General features: G+C 37.2%; 1 protein-coding gene and 1 long non-coding RNA gene across 4 annotated transcripts in view; one reads left to right on the top strand and one right to left on the bottom strand.

Annotated features, from left to right (window-relative positions):
* LOC132597685 (uncharacterized) overlaps positions 1–20103 on the top strand; it is a 117405-nt gene extending 97302 nt beyond the window's left edge. The window contains exons 1-3 of one of the 2 annotated variants that reach the window (XR_009564911.1): positions 7–350; positions 12063–12239; positions 19328–20103. This is a non-coding gene — a long non-coding RNA (uncharacterized lncRNA). Of the gene's footprint in view, positions 1–6; positions 351–12062; positions 12240–19327 lie in introns of those variants that run through there. The other variant, XR_011377628.1, reaches the window with a different exon arrangement.
* The window catches only part of C2CD3 (C2 domain containing 3 centriole elongation regulator), a 128428-nt gene that overhangs the window by 65337 nt on the left and 37449 nt on the right, over positions 1–25642 (bottom strand). For both annotated transcript variants that reach the window (XM_030836095.2, XM_030836098.2), the window contains exons 8-16: positions 19348–19495; positions 15925–16079; positions 14912–15118; positions 14254–14366; positions 11029–11147; positions 9007–9129; positions 4418–4912; positions 2572–2723; positions 79–325 (exon numbers count right to left, since the gene is read on the bottom strand). In XM_030836095.2, the coding sequence (XP_030691955.1) occupies positions 79–325; positions 2572–2723; positions 4418–4912; positions 9007–9129; positions 11029–11147; positions 14254–14366; positions 14912–15118; positions 15925–16079; positions 19348–19495 (1759 nt within the window). The remainder of the gene's footprint in view (positions 1–78; positions 326–2571; positions 2724–4417; positions 4913–9006; positions 9130–11028; positions 11148–14253; positions 14367–14911; positions 15119–15924; positions 16080–19347; positions 19496–25642) is intronic.

Consider the following 25642-nt stretch of genomic DNA (forward strand, 5'->3'; position numbering starts at 1 on the left):
GCATGCATCAAAACATCACCTTTTAAGCCTTAAAATAAGATTATGTTTTTTGTAAACAATCAAGTGTTTAGTCACTACCATAGCAACAGATGCTACAGATGGCTGGTCCAGGAGATGGGCTGGCCTGGGGTTGAAGGGAGGAAGTGTTCCTTCTTCATTCTTTAATCTTTGCAGTGCTATTATCTGATCTGAAGAACCCATAGCTAAAAAGACTCGAAGACTCCCATTTTGGTGGCCTGAGAACACATCAATCACAGGCATGTAGCTGTCGACAGCAACAACTGGATACTGAGCATCAAGCAGCAGGCGAGAAATCTTGGGATCTCTAAAGGGAGAGAAATTGTGCACGAGTAAGTAACAGTCATCAAACATGTCATAGAGTTGCTTCATTTCTTACTTGGCTTGTTTTCTCAGTTTGTTAAAATGGATCTACAGGGACTTCCCTGGTGGCACAGTGGTTAAGAATCCGCCTGCCAATGCAGGGGACACGGGTTCGAGCCCTGGTCCGGGAAGATCCCATATGCCGTGGAGCAACTCAGCCCATGCGCCACAACTACTGAGCCTGTGCTCTAGAGCCTGTGAGCCACAACTACTGAAGCCCGCGCACCTAGAACCCGTGCTCCACAACAAGAGAAGCTTCTGCAATAAGAAGCATGCGCACCGCTACGAAAAGTAGCCCCCGCTCGCCGCAACTAGAGAAAGCCCGCGTGCAGCAACGAAGACCCAACACAGCCAAAAATAAATAAAAACAAAAAAACACAAAGAAAACAGTATACCAATTCCTCAAAAAAAATTAAAAAAAAAAAGGATCTACAACTAGAAAAGTAATTGTGGTTCAAAAAAATATATGATTCTATCCATAATCCATCAAATAAAAATGACCAGGCAGATAAGTTCCAAACTCAGCAATTTGACAGGCAGGGGGGAATGTGTCTAACTTATCTCTGTACCATCATGGCCCCAAGGCTTGCTGAACAGCATTATTTTAGAGGTAGGCAGTGTGCTCAGCTAGAAAAAGTATAGATTTTAGAGTCTGGCAGATAAGATTTGAGTAATATTACAAATAATATCGGCCATTTACTGAGTACTTACTATGTGGTAAGCACTTTACAATGTTTCTATAATCCTTCTAACACAGCAAAGGTTGCTACTATCCACTATTCACAGATGAGAAAGAAGTCCAAATGCTCTTCATTACACCATGCTGAATCTCAGATCTGCCTCTTACTTGCTCTATGACTCTAATCAATATAAGTTTTCAATATAATCAATATAAGTTTTAAAAGTCTGTTTCCACATCTGTAAAATGTAGGTAATAAAACTTCCATCAAAGGGCTGTTGTTAGGACTAAACTGAGATAACAAATATAAAATACCAACATGATAAGTGCTTAGTAATTGATAGCTATTATCACTTTATGCTCTCTCGGCAATGAATGGGGTCTAAGGAAATGAGAAGGAAAGGGGAATACCAGACCAAACTAATACCACAACAAAAAAAGGGGAAAAAGCCAAAAGCTTACAGCTGACAATGACATCCATGATTCCAGCAGCACTCCTTAGCCTAAGCAGGCTTCCCAATGTTACCATCATATAAGTACTTAACTGTTCACTGAAGGCTTACCCATTTATTTTCTCACTGGATCCTCACAACTGCTCCAAGAGGGAGATGGGAGATCTGTCATCACCCTCATGTTACAGATCATGAAAACAAAGCCAGAGAGGCTGACATCTCCAAGTTAAATAAGTTTCCTCATTTGTATAATGGAGATAATGACAATACTTCCTGGGGTTATAGAAAGGCTCACATGACAGTGAGCCATTTCTATAGACAGTGCCCACAACAGTGCTCTTTGCAAAATGTAAAATACAGCATTTAAAACACAGAACCATGAGAAGGCTGAAAGAGGTCAGCTCTAAAATAATTAAAAATCACTATCTTGAAACAAAAAAATGAACAGTCTGTACTGAGGATAGAAATAATCTTCAGATAAATCAATACCCCATCTAGGTTTTGAGTAGTGATAAGTGAGGTACAGCAATCAAATCTGAAGGTCTAAGAAACAATGCACAGTACAGAAATCTTGCAAATGGCTGATGTGAACAATACTAACTGAAGTTTGTGCCAGAGAGATACACCAACAGTATCTGAGGTGATAACTTGGCAGTTGAGTTTCTTGGTGAGGAGAGTGGACTACAGAGCCAGACTCTCTGGGTTCTAACCCTGGTTCCACTACTTACAATATATATGACAAGTTATTTAACTTCCCTGTGCCTCTGTTAACTCATGTGTAAAATAGGGGAAATAAAATTTACCTGCCTCATGAAGGACTGTTGTGGGGATTAAAATGACTTGATGTATGTAAGGTTCTTAGCTTAAGGCCTAAAACATGGAAAGCAGTATCTGTAATACTGCTATAACATAGGAGAAAGAGTAGCAACTGTGGTGAAATTGAGAAAAGTCCTCCAAGGAATTATTGGGTTGTTCATGTTTGCAAACCACAAATATTCCTCTTCGGTTCATACAAAGTTAAAGATGTAAAAAAAGAATACTTCAAAAGGTCCTATTTACTTGAATGACATGTAAAACTGATGGAGGGGGAGTTTCACCAGCCCGAGCAGCTTGTCCTGTCCTGGGCTCCGCACCTTGTTCCAAGTTTCAATTACCATCACATTGTTCTTAAGCCTTTCCAGGCATTTGGAAGACAGAGAGACAGGAATCACCTGGGGAGAGGAACAGCCAGAAAAAAAAACAAAACAAAACTCCACATCTGAGACAAAGTATTAATTTATACTTTTATTCAACAAGCATTTACTAAAGCCTATCTGTGTGCCAAGCACAGTGCTAGGAGCTGAAGACATCAAAACAAAACCCACTCTGTTATCCTCAGTCTAAAGCCACAGTCTTGTGTTAGAGACAAACACATAAAGGCCAAATACAAAATGGCATGAATTCTCTGAGGACAAAACTCATATAGATAGGGCTTCTGGGACACAGGTAGGAAAAGAGGATATTCAGGAAATGCAAGTAGCTGAGCACAGCTGGACTATCTAGTGTGAAGAGTGGCCTGAGTCGAGACTGGAGAAGTATAGGTAGTCTTAAAGGGTCTTGCAGTCCAAACTTAGATTCTATCCTGAAGGCTACGGGTAATCACCGAAAGGCTTTCAGCAGGAGAGTAAAATATTCAGGTTAGTGTTTTAGAAAGATCATTCCTGTTGGTGCACAGAGGAAGAAATGGACAGGGAGAGACAAGAAACAGGACAGTCTGAAGGCTAGGTGGAATGAGAGTAAGGGTCTGAATGAAAGCAGTGGCAATGGAGTGGAGATAAGAGAATTTATTCCAGAGATAATTAAGTTTGCAACATCTACTGGATTTGGTGAATCTTTATGTAAGAAAGACTCAAGGACAACTTTTAGGTTCTGCTTGGGTTTCTGAGTAAATTGTAATATGAATTAGGGCAGACAGGAGGAGGAGGAACAGATTTGGAGGGAATAATAAATTCAGATTTGAATACATCTGAATTTCTTCTTCCATTTACACATCTTTATTGGATACCTGCAATTTGCCAGGTGATGTGTTAGGTGCCAAGAGGAAAGTGTTTTTGAGATATCCAGGTGGTGATGACCAACAGGCAGTTAGACACAGAGATCTGAAACTACACGAAATGCCTGGCCTGAAAGAAGTGTGGATTTCGAAGTCACCTTCACACAACTGAAGCTATGGGAGTAGATGTGGCGACCATGGGGAAAAGAGGGTTGGTTTGGAAGAATGCCAAGGATAGAGTAATGAATAGGAACACTAATATTTAAAAGTAGGAGAGAGGAAGAAGTACTGGGATCACGACTCTTTTCCAAGTTTTCCTACTGGCCCAATGACTGAAAAAAAAAAACAGTTCTTCAGTCAGGAAGAAAATAAGAGGAGAGAGTTACGAAAGTCAAGAAAGGAAACAATTTAAGCGATAGCATCAAATTCTACTGAGAAATCAAGTAAGATGAGTACTGAAATCAGTGGAGGAATAAATGAGAGTGAGGAAAAATAAATAAATAAAATAAAGAAGGAGAGATTGGAGAAACAGAAACAAAAGAAAGTTCAACTGATCAAAGCCCTAGAGGAAGCAGAAAGGAACAGAACTCAGAATTCAGGCAAAAGAAACAGTGGGAAACCATATCAACTGAGATAGAATAGAAAGAAATAGACACACAAAAAGTTTTAAAATGTTGGCAACGTCTTTTCCTCTTCCCATACAATAGTGGGATTGGATCTGCATACCAGATAATTATAAAAGCACCTCCAGTCTGAAAATTCTCGTTGTTTTTTACAATGGAATTATGATTTGAGAAACATACTTCTGTCCCCTCCCCAACTCCTGCCTTCATCCTTAATGCATATGGAATGTTAAGACATGTACAAAGTTACCTGAGAAAAGTTAAAGACTGGTTTTGTTGTGCCCCATGCAATGACAGATCTGGTGACTTCTTCTGTGCTGAAGAGCTTGCAATTTAAATAAACATTGCATGATGGTTGTTTCTCAGATTCTCCAGTAATGAAATCTTTCCCATCTGGCACCATCAGTAGCACATGCAACAGCAAAGCACTTTCTTTTGTTGACACATTTATCTGATTTATCAAATCATGAGAGGCTGGCACAGCCGTGAAGGTTGAAGGACTTGGTACAACAGGGCTTGGTGACTTTGGGATGGGGAGCACCAAATTCTGTGTTTTCTTTACAGTTTCTTCATGAATTTGATTGAGGTTCTGTGGATTTTTGGTACAGGTAACATGTTGACTAGGTTCTGGCAGTGTCTTATCTGGACTTGTAAGAGCACAAAGTGGGCTATGTTGGGTGTTGCTACTTAACTTTGTATTGACATCAGCGAAATCCTTGTTATCTGTAACAAGCTCCACAGTTACCTATAGAACATAAAAGGAAGAGAGTTAATAGGAATATTTTCTAGAATCAGAAACAGAATTTTGGAGCTAGGAGCAGCATCAGATTGTTAGGATATAAATTAATTCATCCTCAAATACCACAATAGTAGGAACACTAATAGACTGCACATACATCACCTTACCAGGACTAAGAAAAGCTAGGCAGATGATTTATTAATAATACAAGATGAGCCTAAAACATCATCTTGTGCCATAAATAAGTGCTCAGAAGAGAATGGAGACATATTTAAAGGACACAGAATCCAGTTGAAGGGGCTCCCTCTGGACAAATCCAGGACAAGCTGAGTTTCAAAATGAATAATACTACTAGTGGATTATAACCTTTTGAATAACATAAGAACCATGAGTCCATACCAATATAAATAAGCAAGGGAGAAGGGACAACTCTTCTATGTAGTAGAATGCCAATTAATAAATGCACAGGGAATGATGGAGTTAATGGTGAAGTTAGAAATCATATTCTTTCAAATATCATAGTAATAAGTGATTCAGATAAACCCCAAATGGAGGACATTCTACAAAGTAACTGGCCATACTTTTCAAAAATATCAAAGTACTAAAAGACAAAGAAGGGCGGCAGAACTGTTCTAGGCTAAAGGAGATTAGAGAGAGATGACATTTAAATGCAATGGGTGTTTGCTTCTTGAGTCTAAGATACAAACCCGTGTAGTATTTCTGACACACTTTCACTTATTAATGACTGTTAATGGCCTATAATCAAACCTTACCATTAGCTATGCAAATAATAAGGCCATTATGTAAACTGAGGTTAATTAATTGTTTAAAGGTTCATCCCTTCTTCAGAATTAGCTACCCTGTGATCTTTTTTTTTTTTTTTTTGCGGTACACGGGCCTCTCACTGTTGTGACCTCTCCGGTAGCGGAGCACAGGATCCAGACGCACAGGCTCAGTGGCCATGGCTCACGGGCTCAGCCGCTCCGCGGCAGGTGTGATCTTCCTGGACCGGGGCACAAACCCATGTCCCCTGTATCGGCAGGCGGACTCTCAACCACTGTGCCACCAGGGAAGCCCTACCCTATGATCTTTAGCTCTATCACATATCATATGCATAAAGGTAATAAAATAAATTTAATCCATTAAAATAAATAAATAAACGCAATGCATGATCCTGGACTGGGAAAAAAATGCTACAAAGGGAAGTATTGGCATAGTTGGTGAAATCTGAGTATGGACTACAGACAGAATATACTATTGCTGTTAAATTGATCTTTATAACTGTACAGCATTATGTACAATGTTGCCTTTGTTCTTAGAAAATACACACAAGAAATTAGGGAGAAAGAGGTTTAATGTCTGTAACATATTCTCAAATAGTTCAGAAAGAAATTGTGTGTGTATGTGTATAGAGAGAGAGTGGGGAGGGGGACAAAAAGAGAGAGAGAAAGAGACGGAAGAGGTAGATAATTATAAAGCAAATACGACAAATAATTGCTGAGTCCAGGTAAAGGGTATATGAGTTCTTTGTACTATTTTTGCAATTTTTCTTTAAGTTTGAAGTTATTTTTAAAAGTTTAAAATGTTAAAAAGTAAAAAAGGATGTGGGATAAATGATGAAGAATGAAAGTGGTCACTATTACGAGGCTGAATTACTAGAGATAAAGGGGACTTGCAGCTCCTTTTATTTAAAACCCACAGCAAAGTTCTTTTGCTCTATTGAATATAGACAGCAATCTATTTAGAACAGTGCTTCTCTCAACAAAGCCAGGACAGAAACAATTTCTACTCCACCAACTCTATTTATTACCCCTTTCTGATTATAAACCTTGCAGTCTAGAATGAACTAGGAAAGCAAAAAATAAAACTTTGGTAGTGGAAGAATAATGTGATGTTAATTTTTTGCAATGGTAGTCAAACAAGTCTTTAAAATTAAATGGTATCTATTACTAAGAAGGCCAGGAAGAGGGCAGAGAGGGCTTCCAAGAAGAGGAAGCAGCATGAAAATCAAGAACAAAAGCATGGATGCATAACCCAGCACAATACTTTAGCAATTCTTTACATAGTTTGACATGGCTATTGGTAGGGAAGCTGGAACAGAGAAAGCTGCAGTGGTCAGGTGGGGTCATATGGTATGCCCTGTATTTTATCCTCTGGGTGATGAGGAGTCATGGAAATGTTTTATGTATGGCTGTGATGATTTCAAAAGCTCGCCAGTACAACAGGACAAAGCTATAGTGAAGCCACATATTCAAATTCTTCCACCTAACGGGAATGTAAATTGGTGCAGTCACTGTGAAAAACAGTATGGAGGTTTCCCAAAAAACTAAAAATAGAACTACCATATGAATGAGCAATTCCACTCCTGGGTATATATATGAAAGAAACAAAAACACTAATTCAAAAAGATATATGCACCCCAATGATACCAGCATTATTTACAACTGCCAAGATATGGAAGAAACCTAAGTGTCCATCAACAGATGAATGAATAAAGATGACATTGTACATATACAATGCAATACTATTCAGTCATAAAAAAGAATAAAAGTTTTGCCATTTGCAACAACATGGATGGACTCACAGGTATTATGCTAAGTGAAACAAGTCAGACAGAGAAAGACAAATGCTGTATCACTTATACATGGACTCTAAAAATAAAACAAACTAGTGAATGTACCAAAAAAGAAACAGACTCACAGATATACAGAACTACTTAGTGGTTACCAGTGGGGAGAGGGAATTGGGAAGGAGCAATACAGAAGTAGCAGATTAAGAGATATAAACTATTATGTATAAAATATGCAACAAAGATACACTGTACAACACAGGGAATATAGCCAATATTTTATAACTATAAATGGAGATAATGTTTAAAAATTGTGAATCACTGTATTGTACACCTGTAACTTATATAATATTATACATCAACTATACTTCAATTAAAAGAAAATGATTAGGGCAAGCTCTAAAAAACAAAAAATTCTTCCACCTAAGAAAATGATGCTTCTGAATAAAGGACAGAACCCTCTCTCCGATGAATTACACATAGCATTCATCCCACCACACACAAACTCAGCCACTTCTCTCCTTGTTCACTGCCACTACTCTAGTACAAACTATCAATCATTTCTTTTCTGGATGAACGCAACATTTTCCCTCCTGCACCCTACAATATTCTCTACCCAGTAATCTTTTAAAATGCAAACCAGATGTCACTTCGATGCTTCAATGTCCTTTCTTGGCTCTTAGGATAAAAGCTAAACCCTTTACTCTGACCTACAAAGCTCTGAGCGACATGGCTCCTGCCTGCCTGTCCAATCTCCCTTTTGGCTCACTATCCTGTGGCAACATTCTGCCCCTTGATGAAGTGAAGCCCATTCTCACTTTAGGGCCTTTGCATGTGCCATTCTTTTCTCTGGAACGATCTTTCCTGTGCTTTTTACTTGATGGCCTCTTCCTCTCATTCTTCAAATCTCACCTTAAATGTCACCTCCTTAGAGACACCTTCCCATCTCCTACTTCCTCCCAGGTACTTACTGTCACATTGTATCATTTAGTTCTTTTGCAGCAGTTTTTTTTAAAATTATACACGTGAAATAAATTTATTTATTTATTTATTTAATTTTATTTTTGGCTGCACTGGGTCTTCATCGCTGTGTGTGGGCTCTCTCCAGTTGCGGCAAATGGGGGCTACTCCTTGTTACGGTGCTCAGGCCTCTCATTACGGTGGCTTCTCTTGTTGCGGAGCACGGGCTCTATGTGCATGGGCCTCAGTAGCCATGGCACGCAGGCTCAGCAGTTGTGGTTCGCGGGCTCTAGAGCGCAGGCTCAGCAGCTGTGGCACACGGGCCTAGTTGCTCCACGGCTTGTGGGATCCTCTGGGACCAGGGCTTGAACCCTTGTCTCCTGCATTGACAGGCGGATTCCCAACCACAGAGCCACCAGGGAAGCCCCCTTCCTAGCACTTTTGTTGTCCTGTTTTAATATAAGCTGCAAGAGCAAAGATGCTGATTTTCTTGTTCACTGCTATAATCTCACGGCCAGCCAGTAACACTTGCTCCATAAATACCTGACTACCTGAATGTGTATCTACATACCTTGAGGGGGCCAAGTGGAGTCTGACCATTTTCCTGTTGCACTGCAAGCTGGTCACTGAAAGAAAGCAGCTCAGATTGAATGACAGCTCTCAAAGGTAGTGATGCAGACCCAATGACTTCAGGCTGAGAAAAGAAGGAAAGAAAAAGTTTAAGTTAAAGTAAAGAGAAGCCACAGGGGACTTTAATTGAAGTGACAACATATGATGACTTATAAAGGAATCCATGCTTTATGAAGTCAGTAGCTTAATTATTTGACTGAGGGAACTCTAAGTGGGAGCCCATATTCTGTCATTTTGGTCTCCCTTCTGGGTTTTACCAATTCTTCCTGGAAGATTAGAGAGGGTTTCATGAGTCACAAAGAGGTCAGAAGATTATCTTTTTCTATTTTTAAGAGTTAGTTCTTACAAAAAATGTTCAAATTCATGCTTAAAAATAAAAAGTGCAATTAAGATGATGTAAATGTTTGCCATTAAAGCTGGGAAAATTATAAAACATGCCCGATGCTAACAAGGTTATGGAGAAACAGGGGCTGTCATATGCCTGAAGTTGGGAATATAAACTGGCAACATACTTCTGGACAGGAAATTTAGCAACAAATATAAAAAGCTTTTAATATTCATACTCTTTGGCCCAGTAACTTCACTTCTGGAAATTTATACCAAAGAAATAGTAAATAATACATAAGAAGCTTATATACAATGTATATTTTAAAAGTTAACAATGAGATTTTTATGTTCAAAATCAGGAATTATTAATTATAGCACATTTCTAGAATGGAATAATATATAGCTATTAAAATGATGTTTACTAAAATTTGAAATAATATGAACAATATTCGTTATGTTTATTAGAAATAGGGTATTAAATTATATATAGTAAACCTTCACATATTTATAAAATTACATGGAAAAGATTTACATTTTTGAAAAAAATGAATAAAAATCCTCAAGACAATGTTAAATTTTTAAAAAGCAGGATAAAAATTGCATATAAAATTATCCTAATACTGTCAAATATTTACATATATAATGTATTCATTTGAAAAAGATACACATAAATATTAACAATATTTATTGGTGATGAGATTATAGGTGATTTTTGTGTTTTAAAAATATTTTTCTATTAAAAACATGTATAATTCTTTTATAATTAGAAAGAAGCCTTAACTACGTGATTCAATGCAAATATACTGAAATGCTTATAGAGGTTGTCTTGAGGTTGTGAAATTATGTTTTTCCTTCTATTTTTTGTTTTTTCCTTATGTTTTTTCCTTCTATTTTGCTATATTTTACAAAATGAACTTGTATTATTTAGATCTCCTGAAAATATAAACAAAAAGAAAACAAGATGCATTCCTCATACTATCCATACCAAAGAGGAAGTCAAAGATTATAAAAGCTACTCTTTTAATTAAAGGAAGTAAAAACTGCTCATGACATAGTTTGATTTCTGTTGTACCAGTTGCAAGTGGATTTTATAAACTTGGAATTAGCTGATAAAACTGCTACCCACATTATATTACTTTGGATATGGGATGGATAACTTATGTATTCTGTCTGAAAAAAGAAAGCAGAGCCTCAAATTAAGGCTATTATCCTGTATCAATTCAAACAACCCTCCATAGCAGGGAGCACAGTAAAGAGGTTAAGAACTTAGGATCTAAAGACTCGGGATAGAGTCCTGGCTTTGTCTTTTATTAGCTTGGGTGATCTTAGACAAGTTACTTCACTAAATCTTGGTTTTTTTCATCTGTAGATTGAAGATAATAAGGTATCTAATTCACAAACTGTTTTAATCATTAAATTTGATAGTGTTGTTCACATAGAGCCTTTAGCATAATATCTAGCCTATAACAAATATCAATTAGAAATTTAAAATTATAATAATAAACAACAATCATAAGTATTAATATCGTTTGAGCCTGGAGAATTTCCTAGTTTAGGTAGGAATATAATTTTAAGTATGCTCCAAATTCCTAGTGTGAATAAATGGTAAGGCAAAGGTCAAAATCACTTGAAGTACCTTTAACTGTGGGGTTTTCTTTGTGTAAATTTGGAAAGTAAGATTGGAATTCCACCAGTGTTCTATCATTGGGCCACCAAACTGTACCGGAAACACAAATCTCTGCTGGAATTTCACCACTGTAAGGAGAACCAGACACATAAGCACATGTCACACCACCCAACTAGAGCCATCTCATCAATCCATGCCTTGACACCACCCACCTCCCTTTCAAATCTAAGATCTCTTTCAGGAATCCAGTCAGTGTAATTTCACAAAAGTGTTAGGGTTATTAGGACTGAAGGAACAGAGACAGAGAGAAAATCCTGGATACAGCACAGAGAAGATAAGCAGGGCTATGTTGCTCTGCTTTGCTATGAGAAATGAATGTCAAGCATAGGAGCACAGGATGTGTAAAGAGACATACCATACACTTCACTGGGTGTAAGGTATGACCAGTGTTTTAAAAGACAAGTTGATAGGTAATGTAATGAAAGAAGGGGGCTGGCTGGATGTGGGACAATGAGGGATAAATGAAGAGAAGAACCGAATCAAAAACTGTAATAATGAAAATGAGTTTATTTTCTGGCTGAAGACTAGGGGACTTCTCCTGTCACACTTATACAAGGTTCTAAGTACTGATCTTAGTTTGCAGTATTAGGCAGAACGGAGTCTGTCTTTTCATAGATGGAAAGGAAGGGGTTTCTGCTGTAATAGCAAGTGTAAATGGGATAAAGTGATGGTAGTATCTGAGTCTGTGCTCACTGCTATGTGGATTTAACAGGTTTAAAAAAAAAAAGGAATTTGGGGCTAGAATCATTTGATATGAATAAGTTCTGTTACTTACTAATGAACCATTTCAGCCACAATTTATCACCTGTAAAATAATCTTCCAGTCCATTCACTTCTAGACCCTTAAAATGGATCTGAAGAACCCACGCAAAAAGGCCCAGTTACAGAGAATCCACTATCTCTGATATTCATTCAAACTGCCCATTTGACCTACTGATCTCTATCCTTGCCATCTTACTTCTTGACTCTTTTTATTTCTTTAGGTACTCATGGACAGGATCTAGGTCTTGCTATCTGGATCCATCCACAGGAACTGTTAACAAAAGGTCTGGGCCCAGCAAGCGCACACCCACTAGACCAGTTTACCTGCTTATCCCACCACGGAAAGAGAAGTAAGACAACACCTACACCTCAGTGGTGTGCTGAGAGGATCAACTGAGGTAACAGATAAAAAAGCACTTTAAAACACTATAAAATCTTTTATGTACAAACAGAACTGTATTTCAACCTGGTGTTACTCAGATTTCTCCTTATTACTTAAGTATGTTTTGGTACTATATTATTGTATTTGTCATATAATTCTCTGTTCTTAAGCTCATTTTTTAAAAAATAAGTTAAGGCAATAATGGAAGAAGAAATTCATGTAAATAAATTGCTAACAATATGCCAAAGCAGACTTTTTTAAAGTGCTGGAAGGGATCCTGAAAATAACTTGTCCATTCCATATTATATTGTTAAGAAAGGCCCAGAGATGAAAAGTCATTGTGTCTAGGGTCACACGATTAAGTGTGTGGTATAACCAGAACTAGAACTCTTCCAATTCCTGGCTTGATGCTTATTCCACATGTCCCATACTATCTTTCCCAGAAGGACAAAGGGAGAACTCAATCGCTGTGGCCAATAATAATAATAATAATAATGCATGAGAAGCAATATAGATGAAAAGCACAATGATTTGGAATCAAAAATGTTCTAGTTCAAATTCTAGTTCTACCATAAACCAGTTGTGTTATCTTAGACAAGTTACTTAACTGATATATGTCTCAGCTTCCTCTTTCTTCATCTGTGTGTGTGTGTGTGTATGTGTTTTAAAAGATTACATGATTAATGTATATAAAACACTGAGTAGAGTTCTTGACACATAATTTAGTGCCCAATAAATGTGAGCTAGTATTAGTTACATACAACTTTAGAGTTTAATGCTTTTACATTCATTATCCCATTTGACTGTCCATTAAGCCCCTGTGTAATACAGGCAGTTCTTGCTTTGTAGATACTATGTTAACTGAAACTCGTGCATATCAGAACCGTGCTTGTCCTTGCTGTACCTCCATTTTACAGATGGGGAATCTGAGGCTCAGAGAAGTTTTAAGGAACTCATAAATGTCCTGTAGGTAGAAGGAGGTAAATGGGGAAGACCTGAGAAAAGAATCCAACATTTTTCTTTGTATTGGGGTTTGATAAAAACAGTTTAATTGCATTAAAGCTCCTCAAACACACTGACTGACTTCAGCCAGCAGAATCAAGTATACATTCTCGAATGCTTTTAACAAACCTCCAGAGCACCTTCTGTTGCTATCGATAATTTAAGCATACAGAAAATAAAAATATGAAAAATTTTAAATGCCCTAATTCTTCCTTATGGTGATGGGGAAAGTGAAACAATGTACTCTAGTAAAAGAGTATATTAAATTATTTAGGTGCTGTTTTTAAGGGTAAATAAGTATTTATTTTAAATGCTTGTGCTGGATATACTCACATCAAATGAGAAATGATACATGTGCAAGATTATTCACTGAAGCACTGTCTTTAATAGCGAAATATTGAAAACTTAAATATTAAAAGTTGAAAATATTACAGTAAGTCCAAAAAGCCAGTCACAAATATCACATATTATATGATTCCATTTATATGAAATGTCCAGGATGGGAAAATTGAGAGAGACAGAAAGTAGATTAGTAGCTGCTTAGTGAAAGGGGGCAAAGAGAGAAATGAGGAAAGAATGCTAATAAGTACGGGATTTCTTTTAGGGGGGATGAAAATGTTCTAAAATTAGATTGTGGTGATGGTTACACAACCTATGAACACATTAAAAATCATTGAGTTGTATACTTCAAATGGGTGAATTGTATGGTATGTGAGTTATACCTTGATAAAGCTATTTTTAAAAAGGGAAGAAAAGAAAAACGTCAATAGTTGAAAGAACATGATCTAAGCATCAGGAGTTCTGAGTTACAGTTTCAGCTATGTCACTGCCTTTCTGCCTTGCATCAGAATACTCATAGCACCTCTGGACCAGTTTCCTCACTTGTAAAGTAAAGGAATTAGATTTACTTCAAAATTCTTTCTGCCTCTAAGATTCTATGATAATACAGGAGTATATGAATAATTAGGGATTCAAAAATTCTTCCAAAGCCAAAATATCTAAGGAGCAGAAATCAAGTTCTCTCTTACTTCCATCTGTAATTTTACTGGATGCGAGTCGAACCACCTCAGTGATCAAAGCTGTCTTTGTCAATCCGTTTTTGGAAAAGCCCATAGGAAAGTGATATTCCACAAAGAAGGTGCTAAAAAGTCGAAACAAGAAAAGTAATTAAAAAACAAACCAAATAATAAACGTATTTTCTCTCTGATAAATCCTACATATCTTTCAAGGCCCTATTTTTAGAACCTCAGGTCCTCAGAGGACCGACCTGCTCTTTTCAAAGCCTTTACCAGTCTTGCGTTCCCACAGCACTTTTCATATAAAACATCTCTTTTGGCCCCTAAAGCCCTATCATATTGGGTTGGCCTAAGAGTTTGTTCGGGCTTTTCTGTAACATCTTACAAAAACCCGAACGAACTTTTTGGCCAACCCAAGAGACAGCCATTTAAATGTTTCTCTCTCCTGTTGACTGTAAGGCATGGAAGAATGGAGCCTGGGTCTTAATTTTCTTTATTCTCATACTTTTAATGCTTGGGACCTAGTGGGGGATTCAGTACATTTTTGTTGATTGAATGAAGCATATGAAAGCACTTTACAAATCATAAAGTACTATGTAATTATTTATTATTACTACCAGACACACTTTCCAGAAATGTCAAATTTAGTTTTCCCATGTTAGAGACATACCGCTTTTTTGTTGTCAGCTTAGGTAGTCTCCCAGGAAAGCTTTTTTTGCCAGGGGTCTCCTGGAGACTATCTGGAGGAACTCCCATTGTTTCGATGATGATTCTGACTGAATGTGTTCTACCCAGAAGGGCCAGTCTATCCACACTTAGTGTCATCACTTGGGCATCTTCTGGAGTTTCTGATAGCATCTGTTGTTCAATCAAGTTTCTGAAAGGAGTTCATATAGACAGTGAGGCAGATGGTAAGAAGCCAAATATGAAACGATCTAGTTGGTACAGGCAAGAGGAGGAAGGAGGAAAGGCAGCAGGCATCTTAATTCACAGGTTATCAAAGATTGGGAAATGGCTTTAATCATCATAATTCTGGTCCTAATCTACATGAAAGAAATCTCAAAAAATGTAAAAACAGGGACTTCCCTGGTGGTCCAGTGGTTAAGACTCCACGCTCCCAATGCAGGGGGACCGCATTTGATCCCTGGTCAGGGAACTAGATGCTGCATGCCGCAACTAAAGATCCCACAACAAAGATCCCACATGCGGCAACAAAGATCCCGTGTGCCACAACTAAGACCCATGCAGCCAAAAAAAAAAAAAAAGTAAAAACATTCTTGTAATCCAAAGGCTTATTATCTCCACACAAGTACAGAAACTGATATAACAGAATTAGGTTTTCAACAAGGGATACAGACTTTACTTCAGTTATTCACTACTTTAATATAACTACTATCATCACTTTTGTGTATTCCTTTTCATTTGCTTTCTTTATGCATATTTTCTACATTAAGTGTAACAGAGCACACATACAACTTAGAATTCTGCTTTCTCCCTTAATTATTTTATCACATCCATCTTTTCATGTTATTGCATGTTTAAGGACTGCAATACTTAATGAGTTACTGTAACTCAACCAGTCTGACAGTATTGGCAAACACAGGTGATTTCACTTGAAGAGATCTTGTGAAAATAATCTTCCTTTGCTTTTGACTCTAAACAAGCATTCATAAAGAGGCTCACCTATTTTTCTTGCCCACCGCCTTCTTCTTCAACTTATGATCATTTGACTCTAGAACCTTAGAAGATCTGGCAAGAGCTTTTGACTGGCTCATTTTTTTAGAAGGGACAACATCATCATCTCCACTGAAGACATCACTGACACTGGTATCAGATTTCTATGGGGGGAAGAAACAAAAAGAGAGGCATTAAAAGATAACTGCTTTGGGGATAGTGGTAATGAAAACATTTCTCTAAAAGTAGTAATCAAAAGAGATAACTGACACCAGGAAGATAATCCTGTTTCTCCTGGCTATATAAAAATAATATGAAGTTCACAAAAATAACCTACAAGTTCAGTTCAAAGAAAATAAATGAAAATAGATTCTTCTTTTGAATCCTCAAAAGTAATAACAACCACTATTTACTGACTGCCTTCTATGTATCTGGTACTATGTTAAATGCTGCATGTGTATTTCTAATCCTTAGTACATTCCTGTAAGGTGTCCCCATCTCAATTTTTTTTTTTCGGTACACGGGCCTCTCACTGTTGTGGCCTCTCCCGTTACGCAGCACAGGCTCCGGACACGCAGGCTCAGCGGCCATGGCTCACGGGCCTAGCTGCTCCGCGGCATGTGAGATCTTCCCAGACCAGGGCACGAACCCGTGTCCCCTGCATCGGCAGGCGGACTCTCAACCACTGTGCCACCAGGGAAGCCCTAAAGATTCTACTTTTTTTCAGCACTCTATACTTCTAATGATTCATTCTGCTTTTAATCTTGCTAAGATGAACTGTTTATTATATGTCACAAATTTTCGTAATGGCAGAACCAGTGGGTAAACCCCCGGTAATTTTATCGTGAGAAAAGGCAGCTGAAATTGACTAATCAGCTCTAACACAAATGCAAAATAAGAAGACAGCGTTACAGTTATTTGGCTCCAATTAAAAAAAAAATATTTTTGTTATAAATGCAGGAGACCAATCCAAAGTAGTTTTAAGCTTATCACCTCCAACTCCCTTTTCTCAGCATCTCAGGGTATATAACGTATTGACCTGTCATAAGGGTAACAAATTAATAGTTAAATAGGCATGATCAGAATGTCCTTCTAGGAGGCAATGTAACTTTTCCAAGGTGAAATTACAAAGCTTTTTGCACTTAAGTTTTTCTTTGTTAAGTGGCAGCTTCTAAAAATGGTTTTGACAAGGTGATCAAAAGCTAGATGGGTTCACAGCCTGAAGAAAATTAGAGTAAATATAACCAGGTTGTTCAAAAGCTCATAATTTCAGGAAACAAAACCACAAGGTAATGCTGAATTTCTAAGCTGTGGATGTTATTCAATATTAAGAACATTAAACACTGACCCCAGGGAAGGACATGAGCATTCTAACTCCTTGGTCTTCCCAGTGCCTCAAGGCCAATTGGTTCACTCCTTCTTCCAGTAAACAAACATTTTCTAAAATTATTTTGTTCAGATAGCATGGGGGATTACTTAGTACCATTCACACATTCATTCGTTTATTCACTAAGAATTCACTGAGTACTCAAAATTCTATCAGGCCTTTGTTTTACAGGTAATAAAAAGATAATGAAGACATGTTTTTGTTCATGAGGAACTGTATCATACAACATAAGGGCTGTAAGAGAGGTATGTGCAGGATATTGTGGACATTCAGGCAACAAACTCTGCTTAGAGGAGTCTGGGATGGTTTCTTCATAGAGGTGATGAGTTGATTTTTAAAGAATGAAGAGAAGTTTACCAGATGTATAAGGGCATTTCAACATCCTTCAACAAGTAGAAGGACCAGTATGAGCAAGAGATATGGGGATGGAAAAAGCTAGACTGTGAGACAATCAGTATGACTGGAGTCTCCAGTGGTTACAGGGCAAAAGTGGGAGATGAGGTTAGGGAGGTCAAGTCAAGATCAGATTCTAATGCTATGCTCAAGACTTAGGAGATGGTGTGGTCTAGTGGGAACAACATGGGCTTTTTGCCAGACAGACTAGGGTAAGAATTCTAGTTCTGCCTAACTACTAGTAATTAATGTCTCTAAGCTTTTATTTCATGATATGTAAAAGGATAACACTATCTCATGGGGCTAGTAAAAGAATTAAATGAAATAATGAACTTAAAACATTTGGCACAGTACTTAATAAATAACAGGTAACGTAAATTCCCTGGCACACAGAAAATGTGTACTAAATATAAGTTCCCTTTCTCTTTTCTCCTACAGGTAACACAGTATCAGTGATGACTTTTAAGGTAGAAAGTCATTAAATCCTAACAATTCACAGTGTCTTTTAAGTCCATCTCCTCCTTTCCAATCCCACTGCTGCCACTCTCATTCTGGCATGCTCTCTCTCTCTCTCTCTCTGTCTCACACCTCCAATAACCCAATGGCTTCCTATCTGCTCCCATTATTCTCCCCACAGTTGACCTCCTACATCACTGCCAGTTTAACATTCCTAGAACACTATTTCAGTCATGTCATTTCCTCCTCACTCGACATTCAAATGCTGTTACAGACTGCTTATAATGCGCTAGCCTGCCTCGTCAATGTCTCTTCCACACGAATTCTTACCCAGTCAAATTAGATGCCTTGTAGTACACAAACTGCTTCTCTAAACAGGTCATTCTTTCTATTCCTATTTCATATCGTTTATCTCTCTGAACACTACTTTTCAAGTCTCAGTTAAAATCCCTTATCCCTCATGATGCTCCTTCCTGACAATCTCATGTAAAAGTCCTCCCTGCTTCTTCTGCACCCTGGTCACCCTCATTGCTTTTCCACTGAGCTGGTATAAACTACACTGTATTTCAGGTATCTTTGCTGACCTGGAGAAAAAGAAAATAGGGAATATGACAGCAATCTTCACAAATATGATTATTTGTGGAACAGTGAATGAACTCATTTTGTATACACTCTAGAAGATGCTAAACCAATGAATAGAACATACGGCTTGACATAAGAAAGAACTTTGAAAATGCTAAAACTGCCTGAAAAGAGAATGTTCTGTCTTAAGGGTCAGTAGAGGTATTTGTCCACCATGAGTAGAGGTGTTTCTGGAACATCTGTATCTGAAAAGATACCAGTCAAGGGTGGTTCTGAGGGTATACCTACATTAGCTCTTCCTTGAAAGAGCTCTTAGGAAGCCACATAATATATTAAGATTATAGGCTTTGGACTCAGGTAAACTTGAATTTGAATCCTGGCTCTAACACTTACTTGCTATGATGTGTCCTTGGACAAAATAATTAATCTTAGTAGGCTTATCTCCTCATCTGTAAAACGAGGATAATACTCTCCTCTTCAGATTGTGATTATAATTAAATAAGGTATGTAAAATGGATAGCTTTCTGTCTGGCAAGTGGTAACATGCCTACACTCACTAATATTATTAATACTCTTGTTCTCCAATTCCTAAAGTTTCAGATTCAGTGACTTACGGGTGCTGTGTAAAACAAGTTCTCCAGGAGACTCTGGTCATACTGAGGGTCACTGGGCTCACTGCTGCAATACACATCACTCCCAGGAGATGGGGAATCTGGAGGAGAGCCTAGTCCGTCCCAGTAACGACCTTGGGATAATTCGGCACTGCAGAGATAAGAAAAACAAAGCAGGACTTTAAGAGAAGTTTCAGCTGAGCTATTCTTTTTCTTATTAAACGCTTTGAAGTTCTAAATGTGGAAGAAAATATGTTAAACAGAAGACTTACATTAAACAGAAGATTATCTGATAAATAGTTTCATAGTATATTCCCCCTCCTCTGGGGTGTCAACAGCTAGCATTCAAAAAATACACTACTGACAGTGATTGTGATCGCATTCATTTATTTAACAAACATTTTAGTGGGTAACTATTATGTGCCAGGCATGGTGTTAGGTCCTGAATGCTACAGAGATGGCTAACCTAACTTGTTCTACTCTTGTGCTGCTTATGGTCTAGTAGGGAGGAAAAAAGGCAAAGAATTAACTATAATTCAATGAGTTAAATGTTATATACTGTTTTTGTGAAGAATGGCTAATTCATAAATATGCCTTCTATTAAGCAAAAATATGTGTATTTAGGTTAATTATGGCAAGATTAGTTCTATGTGGGATAGAGAAATAAGTAAAACAGATACTCTAGTTATAAAGAGTTTGTAAACTAATAAGAAACATAAGCATACAAATACGTGTATATTTCATTCATTTTTGTTTCTCCTATAGTAACTAGCACTTAATGAACATCTGTAAATGAACTTACTGATTCTTAATGAACATGTTATTAATAATAAAAACAATATTTATTAAGTACTTAATATATGCCAAACACTGTGCTAAGCATTTCAATTATTCTTTCAACTTTGCTTCCCTTTCAAGCTAGCTACTATACTTTTTTTCCCTTCTGTAGTTTCCCCAAAACACGTGATCACTACCTTCAAATTAGATCATGTTCCTATAATTCTTGGAACAAAGAAATGCTCAACAAATAGATGCTCAATAAATGTTCCTTTCTTCACCTTTCCTTAATTTATAGCAGAGTTTCTCAACCTTAGCACTACTGACATGTTGGGTCAGATAATTCATTGTCACTGGGAGCTACTCTGTGCATTTTTGATCCCTGGACCCTACTCATCAGAAGCCAGTAGCACTCCTCCAGGTGTGACAATCCAAAGTATCTCCAGACATTACCAAATGTCTCATGGGGTGGGGGTAGGGGAGAACTGCCCTCCAGTTGAGAACCACTGATCTATAGTAATCTCTCTCTGAAAGGTCAAGAACAACTTCCTAACTGCCACAATCCAACTAACAACTTCCCAATCCACACAGCTTCTCTGCAGCTTGAGAGCACTGCTCCTTTTTGAAGCTCGACTTCTTGGTATTCTACACAATTCTCATTTGCCACTTATGGTTCCCCTTCCCAACCCCCTCCCCAGCACCCCCCCACACCAGTTGCTTTTCTCCCCTCTTTGCACACCCTTAAATTTATGAATTCTGTTCAGTATATAGTCCTCTACCCTTTTTCCCCCCCAAAATTAACATTTCTTTGAATTTATTCTTCTGTCTTTGACACAGAAAAAGGCATGCCATTTCCCTCCATGCAATATTTAGGACATACTTATAACCAGAAACTGGGAGAGGTCAGAAATATTTTGCACAGGCCAGAGGCCTGGGGTTCCTGTTGGGAGGGCAGGAGATATAAAAGTAAAAGAAAAAGGGTCTGGGAAGGGTTGGAATTTGTCTGTATTCTTTGGCTACAAGACAAGTCCATTCTCAGAACTTCCTTCTTTTTCTTTTTAATCATGTTTTAATCAAAGAACACATGTACCTATTTTATATTTTTATTTAAAAATAAATTTATTTATTTTGGCTACGCCGGGTCTTAGTCTGCAGCATGCAGACTTCTTTGTTGCGGCATGCATACGGGATCTAGTTCCCCGACCAGGGATTGAACCCGGGCCCCCTGCACTGGGAGCCCCAGGTCTTACCCACTGGACCACCAGGAAGTCCCTACACATACCTATTTTAAAAGTCAAATAGGACTACCAAGACATAATGAAAATCAGTAGCTGCCTGCCTCCTTAGAATCACTTTCAGCTCCTTAAGATGTTTCTTCTGGTATTTACCTTCATATTTCTAAGTAACACATGTGTATTGCTATTTTCTGATTTTTCACTTTTCACTTTTCTAAATGATTTATGGACTTTCTAGCATGAAAAATGAAGGATCCACTCTCTTATACCATTATTCTTGGAAACAGATTTCCCTTTCCCCCATCTTCTCAATTTATATTACAATTTTTTGTTGTTAATCTTCAGGGTTAACATCATATCAGAGCCAAGTATAATTTACTATACTTTCTTTACGACTTCTAGTTTTCCTTGTTTTAATAACTGTCTTAACTTTCATTTACTTAGTTTTCTACGTGCCTATTACTATTTCATTATTGAACTCTCCAAGAGAACGGACAGATTTCTTCTCATTCTGCTCAAACACAGGAGCAATGTGCTTCCACCTACCCTTTCCCCTCCTTAGAAATATCCCTACTGAAGCCCTGTCCTGCTTCCATAGAAGTGTTCGCTCTCAAAATATGACACAGGCCATAAAGCTCCTCTTCTCTTTCTTCTCTGTTACATCCCCTACTTCTTGGACTCCATGCCTTGCTCTTTATTCCTATATTCTCTTTGTTGTAGAGAATACCCTATGGTTCCCTGAGAACTAGTGCAAGAGAGGCAATCTTTCGAGTCCCTGCATGTATGAAGATATTTTTACTCTACCCTCACACATGATTGATTGGAAACGGAATTTGAGGTCAACAATTAAGAATTTTCAGAATCCTGGGACTTTCCTTGTGGTCCAGTGGGTAAGACTCCATGCTCCCAGTACAGGGGGCCCGGGTTCAATCCCTGGTTGGGGAACTAGATCCCACATGCATGCCGCAACTAAGAGTTCGCATGCCACAACTAAGAAGTCCACATGCTGCAACTAAACATTCTGCAATGAAGATCCCGCACGCCACAACAAAGATCCCACATGCTGCAACTAAGACCTGGCACAGCCTAAACAAACAAACAAAAAAGAATAAATAAATAAATATTAAAAAAAAAAAGAATTTTCAGAATCCTGAAAGCAATTCTCCACTGTCTTCCATGGAGCTGGAAGAAAACTCTTTTTTATTTCTGGCTTTATTGAGGTATAATTGACAAATAAAATTGTAACATATTAAAAGTGTACAATTGATGACTTGATATACATTGTGAAAGAATTCCTCTCATTGAGTTAATTAATGCACCTATCACCTCACATATTTCCTTTTCCCTTCTTTCTTCCTTCCTTCTTTCCTTCCCTTTTTATTTTCTTGTGAGAACATTTAAGTTCTACTCTCTCAGTAAATTTCAGTTATGCAATACAGTGTTATCAACTATAGTCACATTATAACTAGATCCTCAGACCTTATTATTCTTATAACTGAAAATTTGTACTATTTTACCAACCCCTCCCTATTTTCTCCAACCCCCAGAAACCACTTTTTGATAATGTTTCAATAAATTTGACTTTATTTTTGATTCCACATATAAGTGACACCATGTAGTATTTCTCTGTCTGGCTTATTTTGCTTAGCATAATGCTCTCCTGGTTCATCCATGTTGTCACAAATGACAGGATTTCCTTCTTTGTTAAGGCTGAATAATATTCATTCCATATTTTCTTGATCCATTCATCCACTGATAGACACTTAGGTTGTTTCCATACCTTGGCTATTATGTATAATGCTGCAATGAACATGGGAGTACAAATATCTCATCAACATAATGATTTCAAGCAAACTAAACGTCCATCAACAGAGGAATGGATAAAGATGTGGTACATATATACAATGGAATATTACTCAGCCATAAAAAGGAATGAATAATGACATCTGCAGTGACATGGGTGGACCTAGAGATTGTCATACAGAGTGAAGTAAGTCAGAAAGAGAAAGCCAAACATCGTATAATATTGCTTATATGTGGAATCTAGAAAAACGGTTCAGATGAACTTATTGGCAAATCAGAAAGAGAGTTACAGAATAGAAAATAAACTTCTGGTTACCAAGGGGGGATGGGGGGGTGGGATGAATTGGGAGACTGGATTGACATACATACACTGCTATATATAAAATAGATAATTAATGAGAACCTACTGTATAGCACAGGGAGCTCTACTCAATGCTCTGTGGTGACCTAATGAGAAGGAAATCTATACAACAGTGGATATATGTATATATATAACTAATTCACTTTGCTGTACAGCAGAAACTAACACAACATTGTAAAGCAACTATACTCCAATAAAAAAAAAAGATAAACAACAAGGACCTACTGTATAGCACAGGGAACTCTACTCAATACTCTGTAATAATCTATATGGGAAAAGAATCTAAAAAAGAATAGATATATGTATATGTATAACAAAACCACTTTGCTGTACACCTGAAACACAACATTGTAAATCAACTATACTCCAATATAAAATAAATGTTTTTTTAAATTTCAAAAAAAAAAACAGACAATGATTTCATTTCCTTTGTATATACAACCAGAATTGGGATTGCTGGGTCATATGGAAGTTCTATTCTTAATTTCTGGAGGAACCTCCATACTGTTCTCCATAGTGACTATACCAGCTTACATTCCCAATGACAGTGTACAGGGTTTTCTTTTTCTCCAAATTCTCACCAGCATTTGTTATCTCTTTTCTTTTTGTAACAGACATTTTAATAGGTGTGACGTGATATCTCATTATGGTTTTGATGTGCAGTTCCCTGATGATTAATGATGTTGAGCACATTTTCTTGTACCTCTTGGCCATTTGTATGTCTTCTTTGGAAAAAAGGTCTATTTAGGTCTTTTGCCCAATTTTTAATTGGGCTATTTGTTTGTTTTTTTTTTACTATAGAGTTGTATAAATTCCTTGTATATTTTGGATATCAACCCCATATCAGATACGTGGTTTGCAAATATTTTCTGCCTTTGCATTTTGTTGATGGTTTTCTTTGCTGTGTTTTAGTTTCATGTGGTCCCACTTACTTATTTTTGCTTTTGTTCCCTTTGATTTTGGTGTCAAGTCCAAAAAATTATTGACAAGACCAATGTCAAGGAGCTTACCCCGCTATGTTTTCTTTCAGGAGTTTTATGGTTTCAGGTCCATGCTCAAGTCTTTAATCCATTTTGAGTTGATTTCTGTGTACAGTGTAAAACAGTGTCCAGTTTCATTCTTTTTTTTTGGATTTATTTTTAAATTTTATTTTTAAATTTTTTTATTCAAACAGAAAGTCACAAAAATTATAATCATCCTCATCAGTTCACTCAGTCCCATGTAATTAATTTTTTTTTCATCTTGATCTTTGGTTAGCACTTTTATGAATTCATCAGTTTTCCATTAGAGTTCTGAAAATGCTTATACATTCAGTTCAGCAGTAAGTTGGTTACCAGAAACCTGTGCTTGTCACAGTCTTTTCCATGAATTCCTTGAAGATGAAACCCTTTTATAGGAACATTTTTGCAAAAGCATGAGACTACACCCAGAACTGTCTGTAAATGACAAAAGACTTAAAAATGACCACAGTTAAAGATTTCACGAAAGTTCATAATAATGCAATTGACAAGGAAATTTAGTTATTTCTGAGATATACATTTTAAAATAATAACTAGAATGATGACTTATAACATTATATGAGAACATATAAGATTTTTAGGAATTTCATGTAATGTCTGAAACATTTATATTAACATATTTCCATACAAATAACCCAAAGAAAGTTTAGTATTAGTCGGTTTTTTGTTTTTTGTAATTTTTTAATTTAATTTTACTTATTTTTTTAAACAGCAGATTCTTATTAGTCATCCATTTTATACACATCAGTGTACACATGTCAATCCCAATCGCCCAATTCATCACACCAGCATCCCCATCCCCTCCAGCTTTCTCCCCTTGGTGTCCATATGTTTGTTCTCTACATCTGTGTCTCAATTTCTGGCCTGCAAACCGGTTCATCTGTTCCATTTTTTTTTTTTGTTCCATATACATGCGTTAATATACGATATTTGTTTTTCTCTTTCTGACTTACTTCACTCTGTATAACAGTCTCTAGATCCATCCATGTCTCAACAAATGACCGAATATCGTTCCTTTTTATGGCTGAGTAATATTCCATTGTATATATGTACCACTTCTTCTTTATCCATTCATCTGTCGATGTGCATTTAGGTGGATTCCA

The sequence above is a fragment of the Globicephala melas genome, chromosome 8, assembly GCF_963455315.2.
Source record: "Globicephala melas chromosome 8, mGloMel1.2, whole genome shotgun sequence".
NCBI classification, from domain to species: Eukaryota; Metazoa; Chordata; class Mammalia; order Artiodactyla; family Delphinidae; genus Globicephala; species Globicephala melas.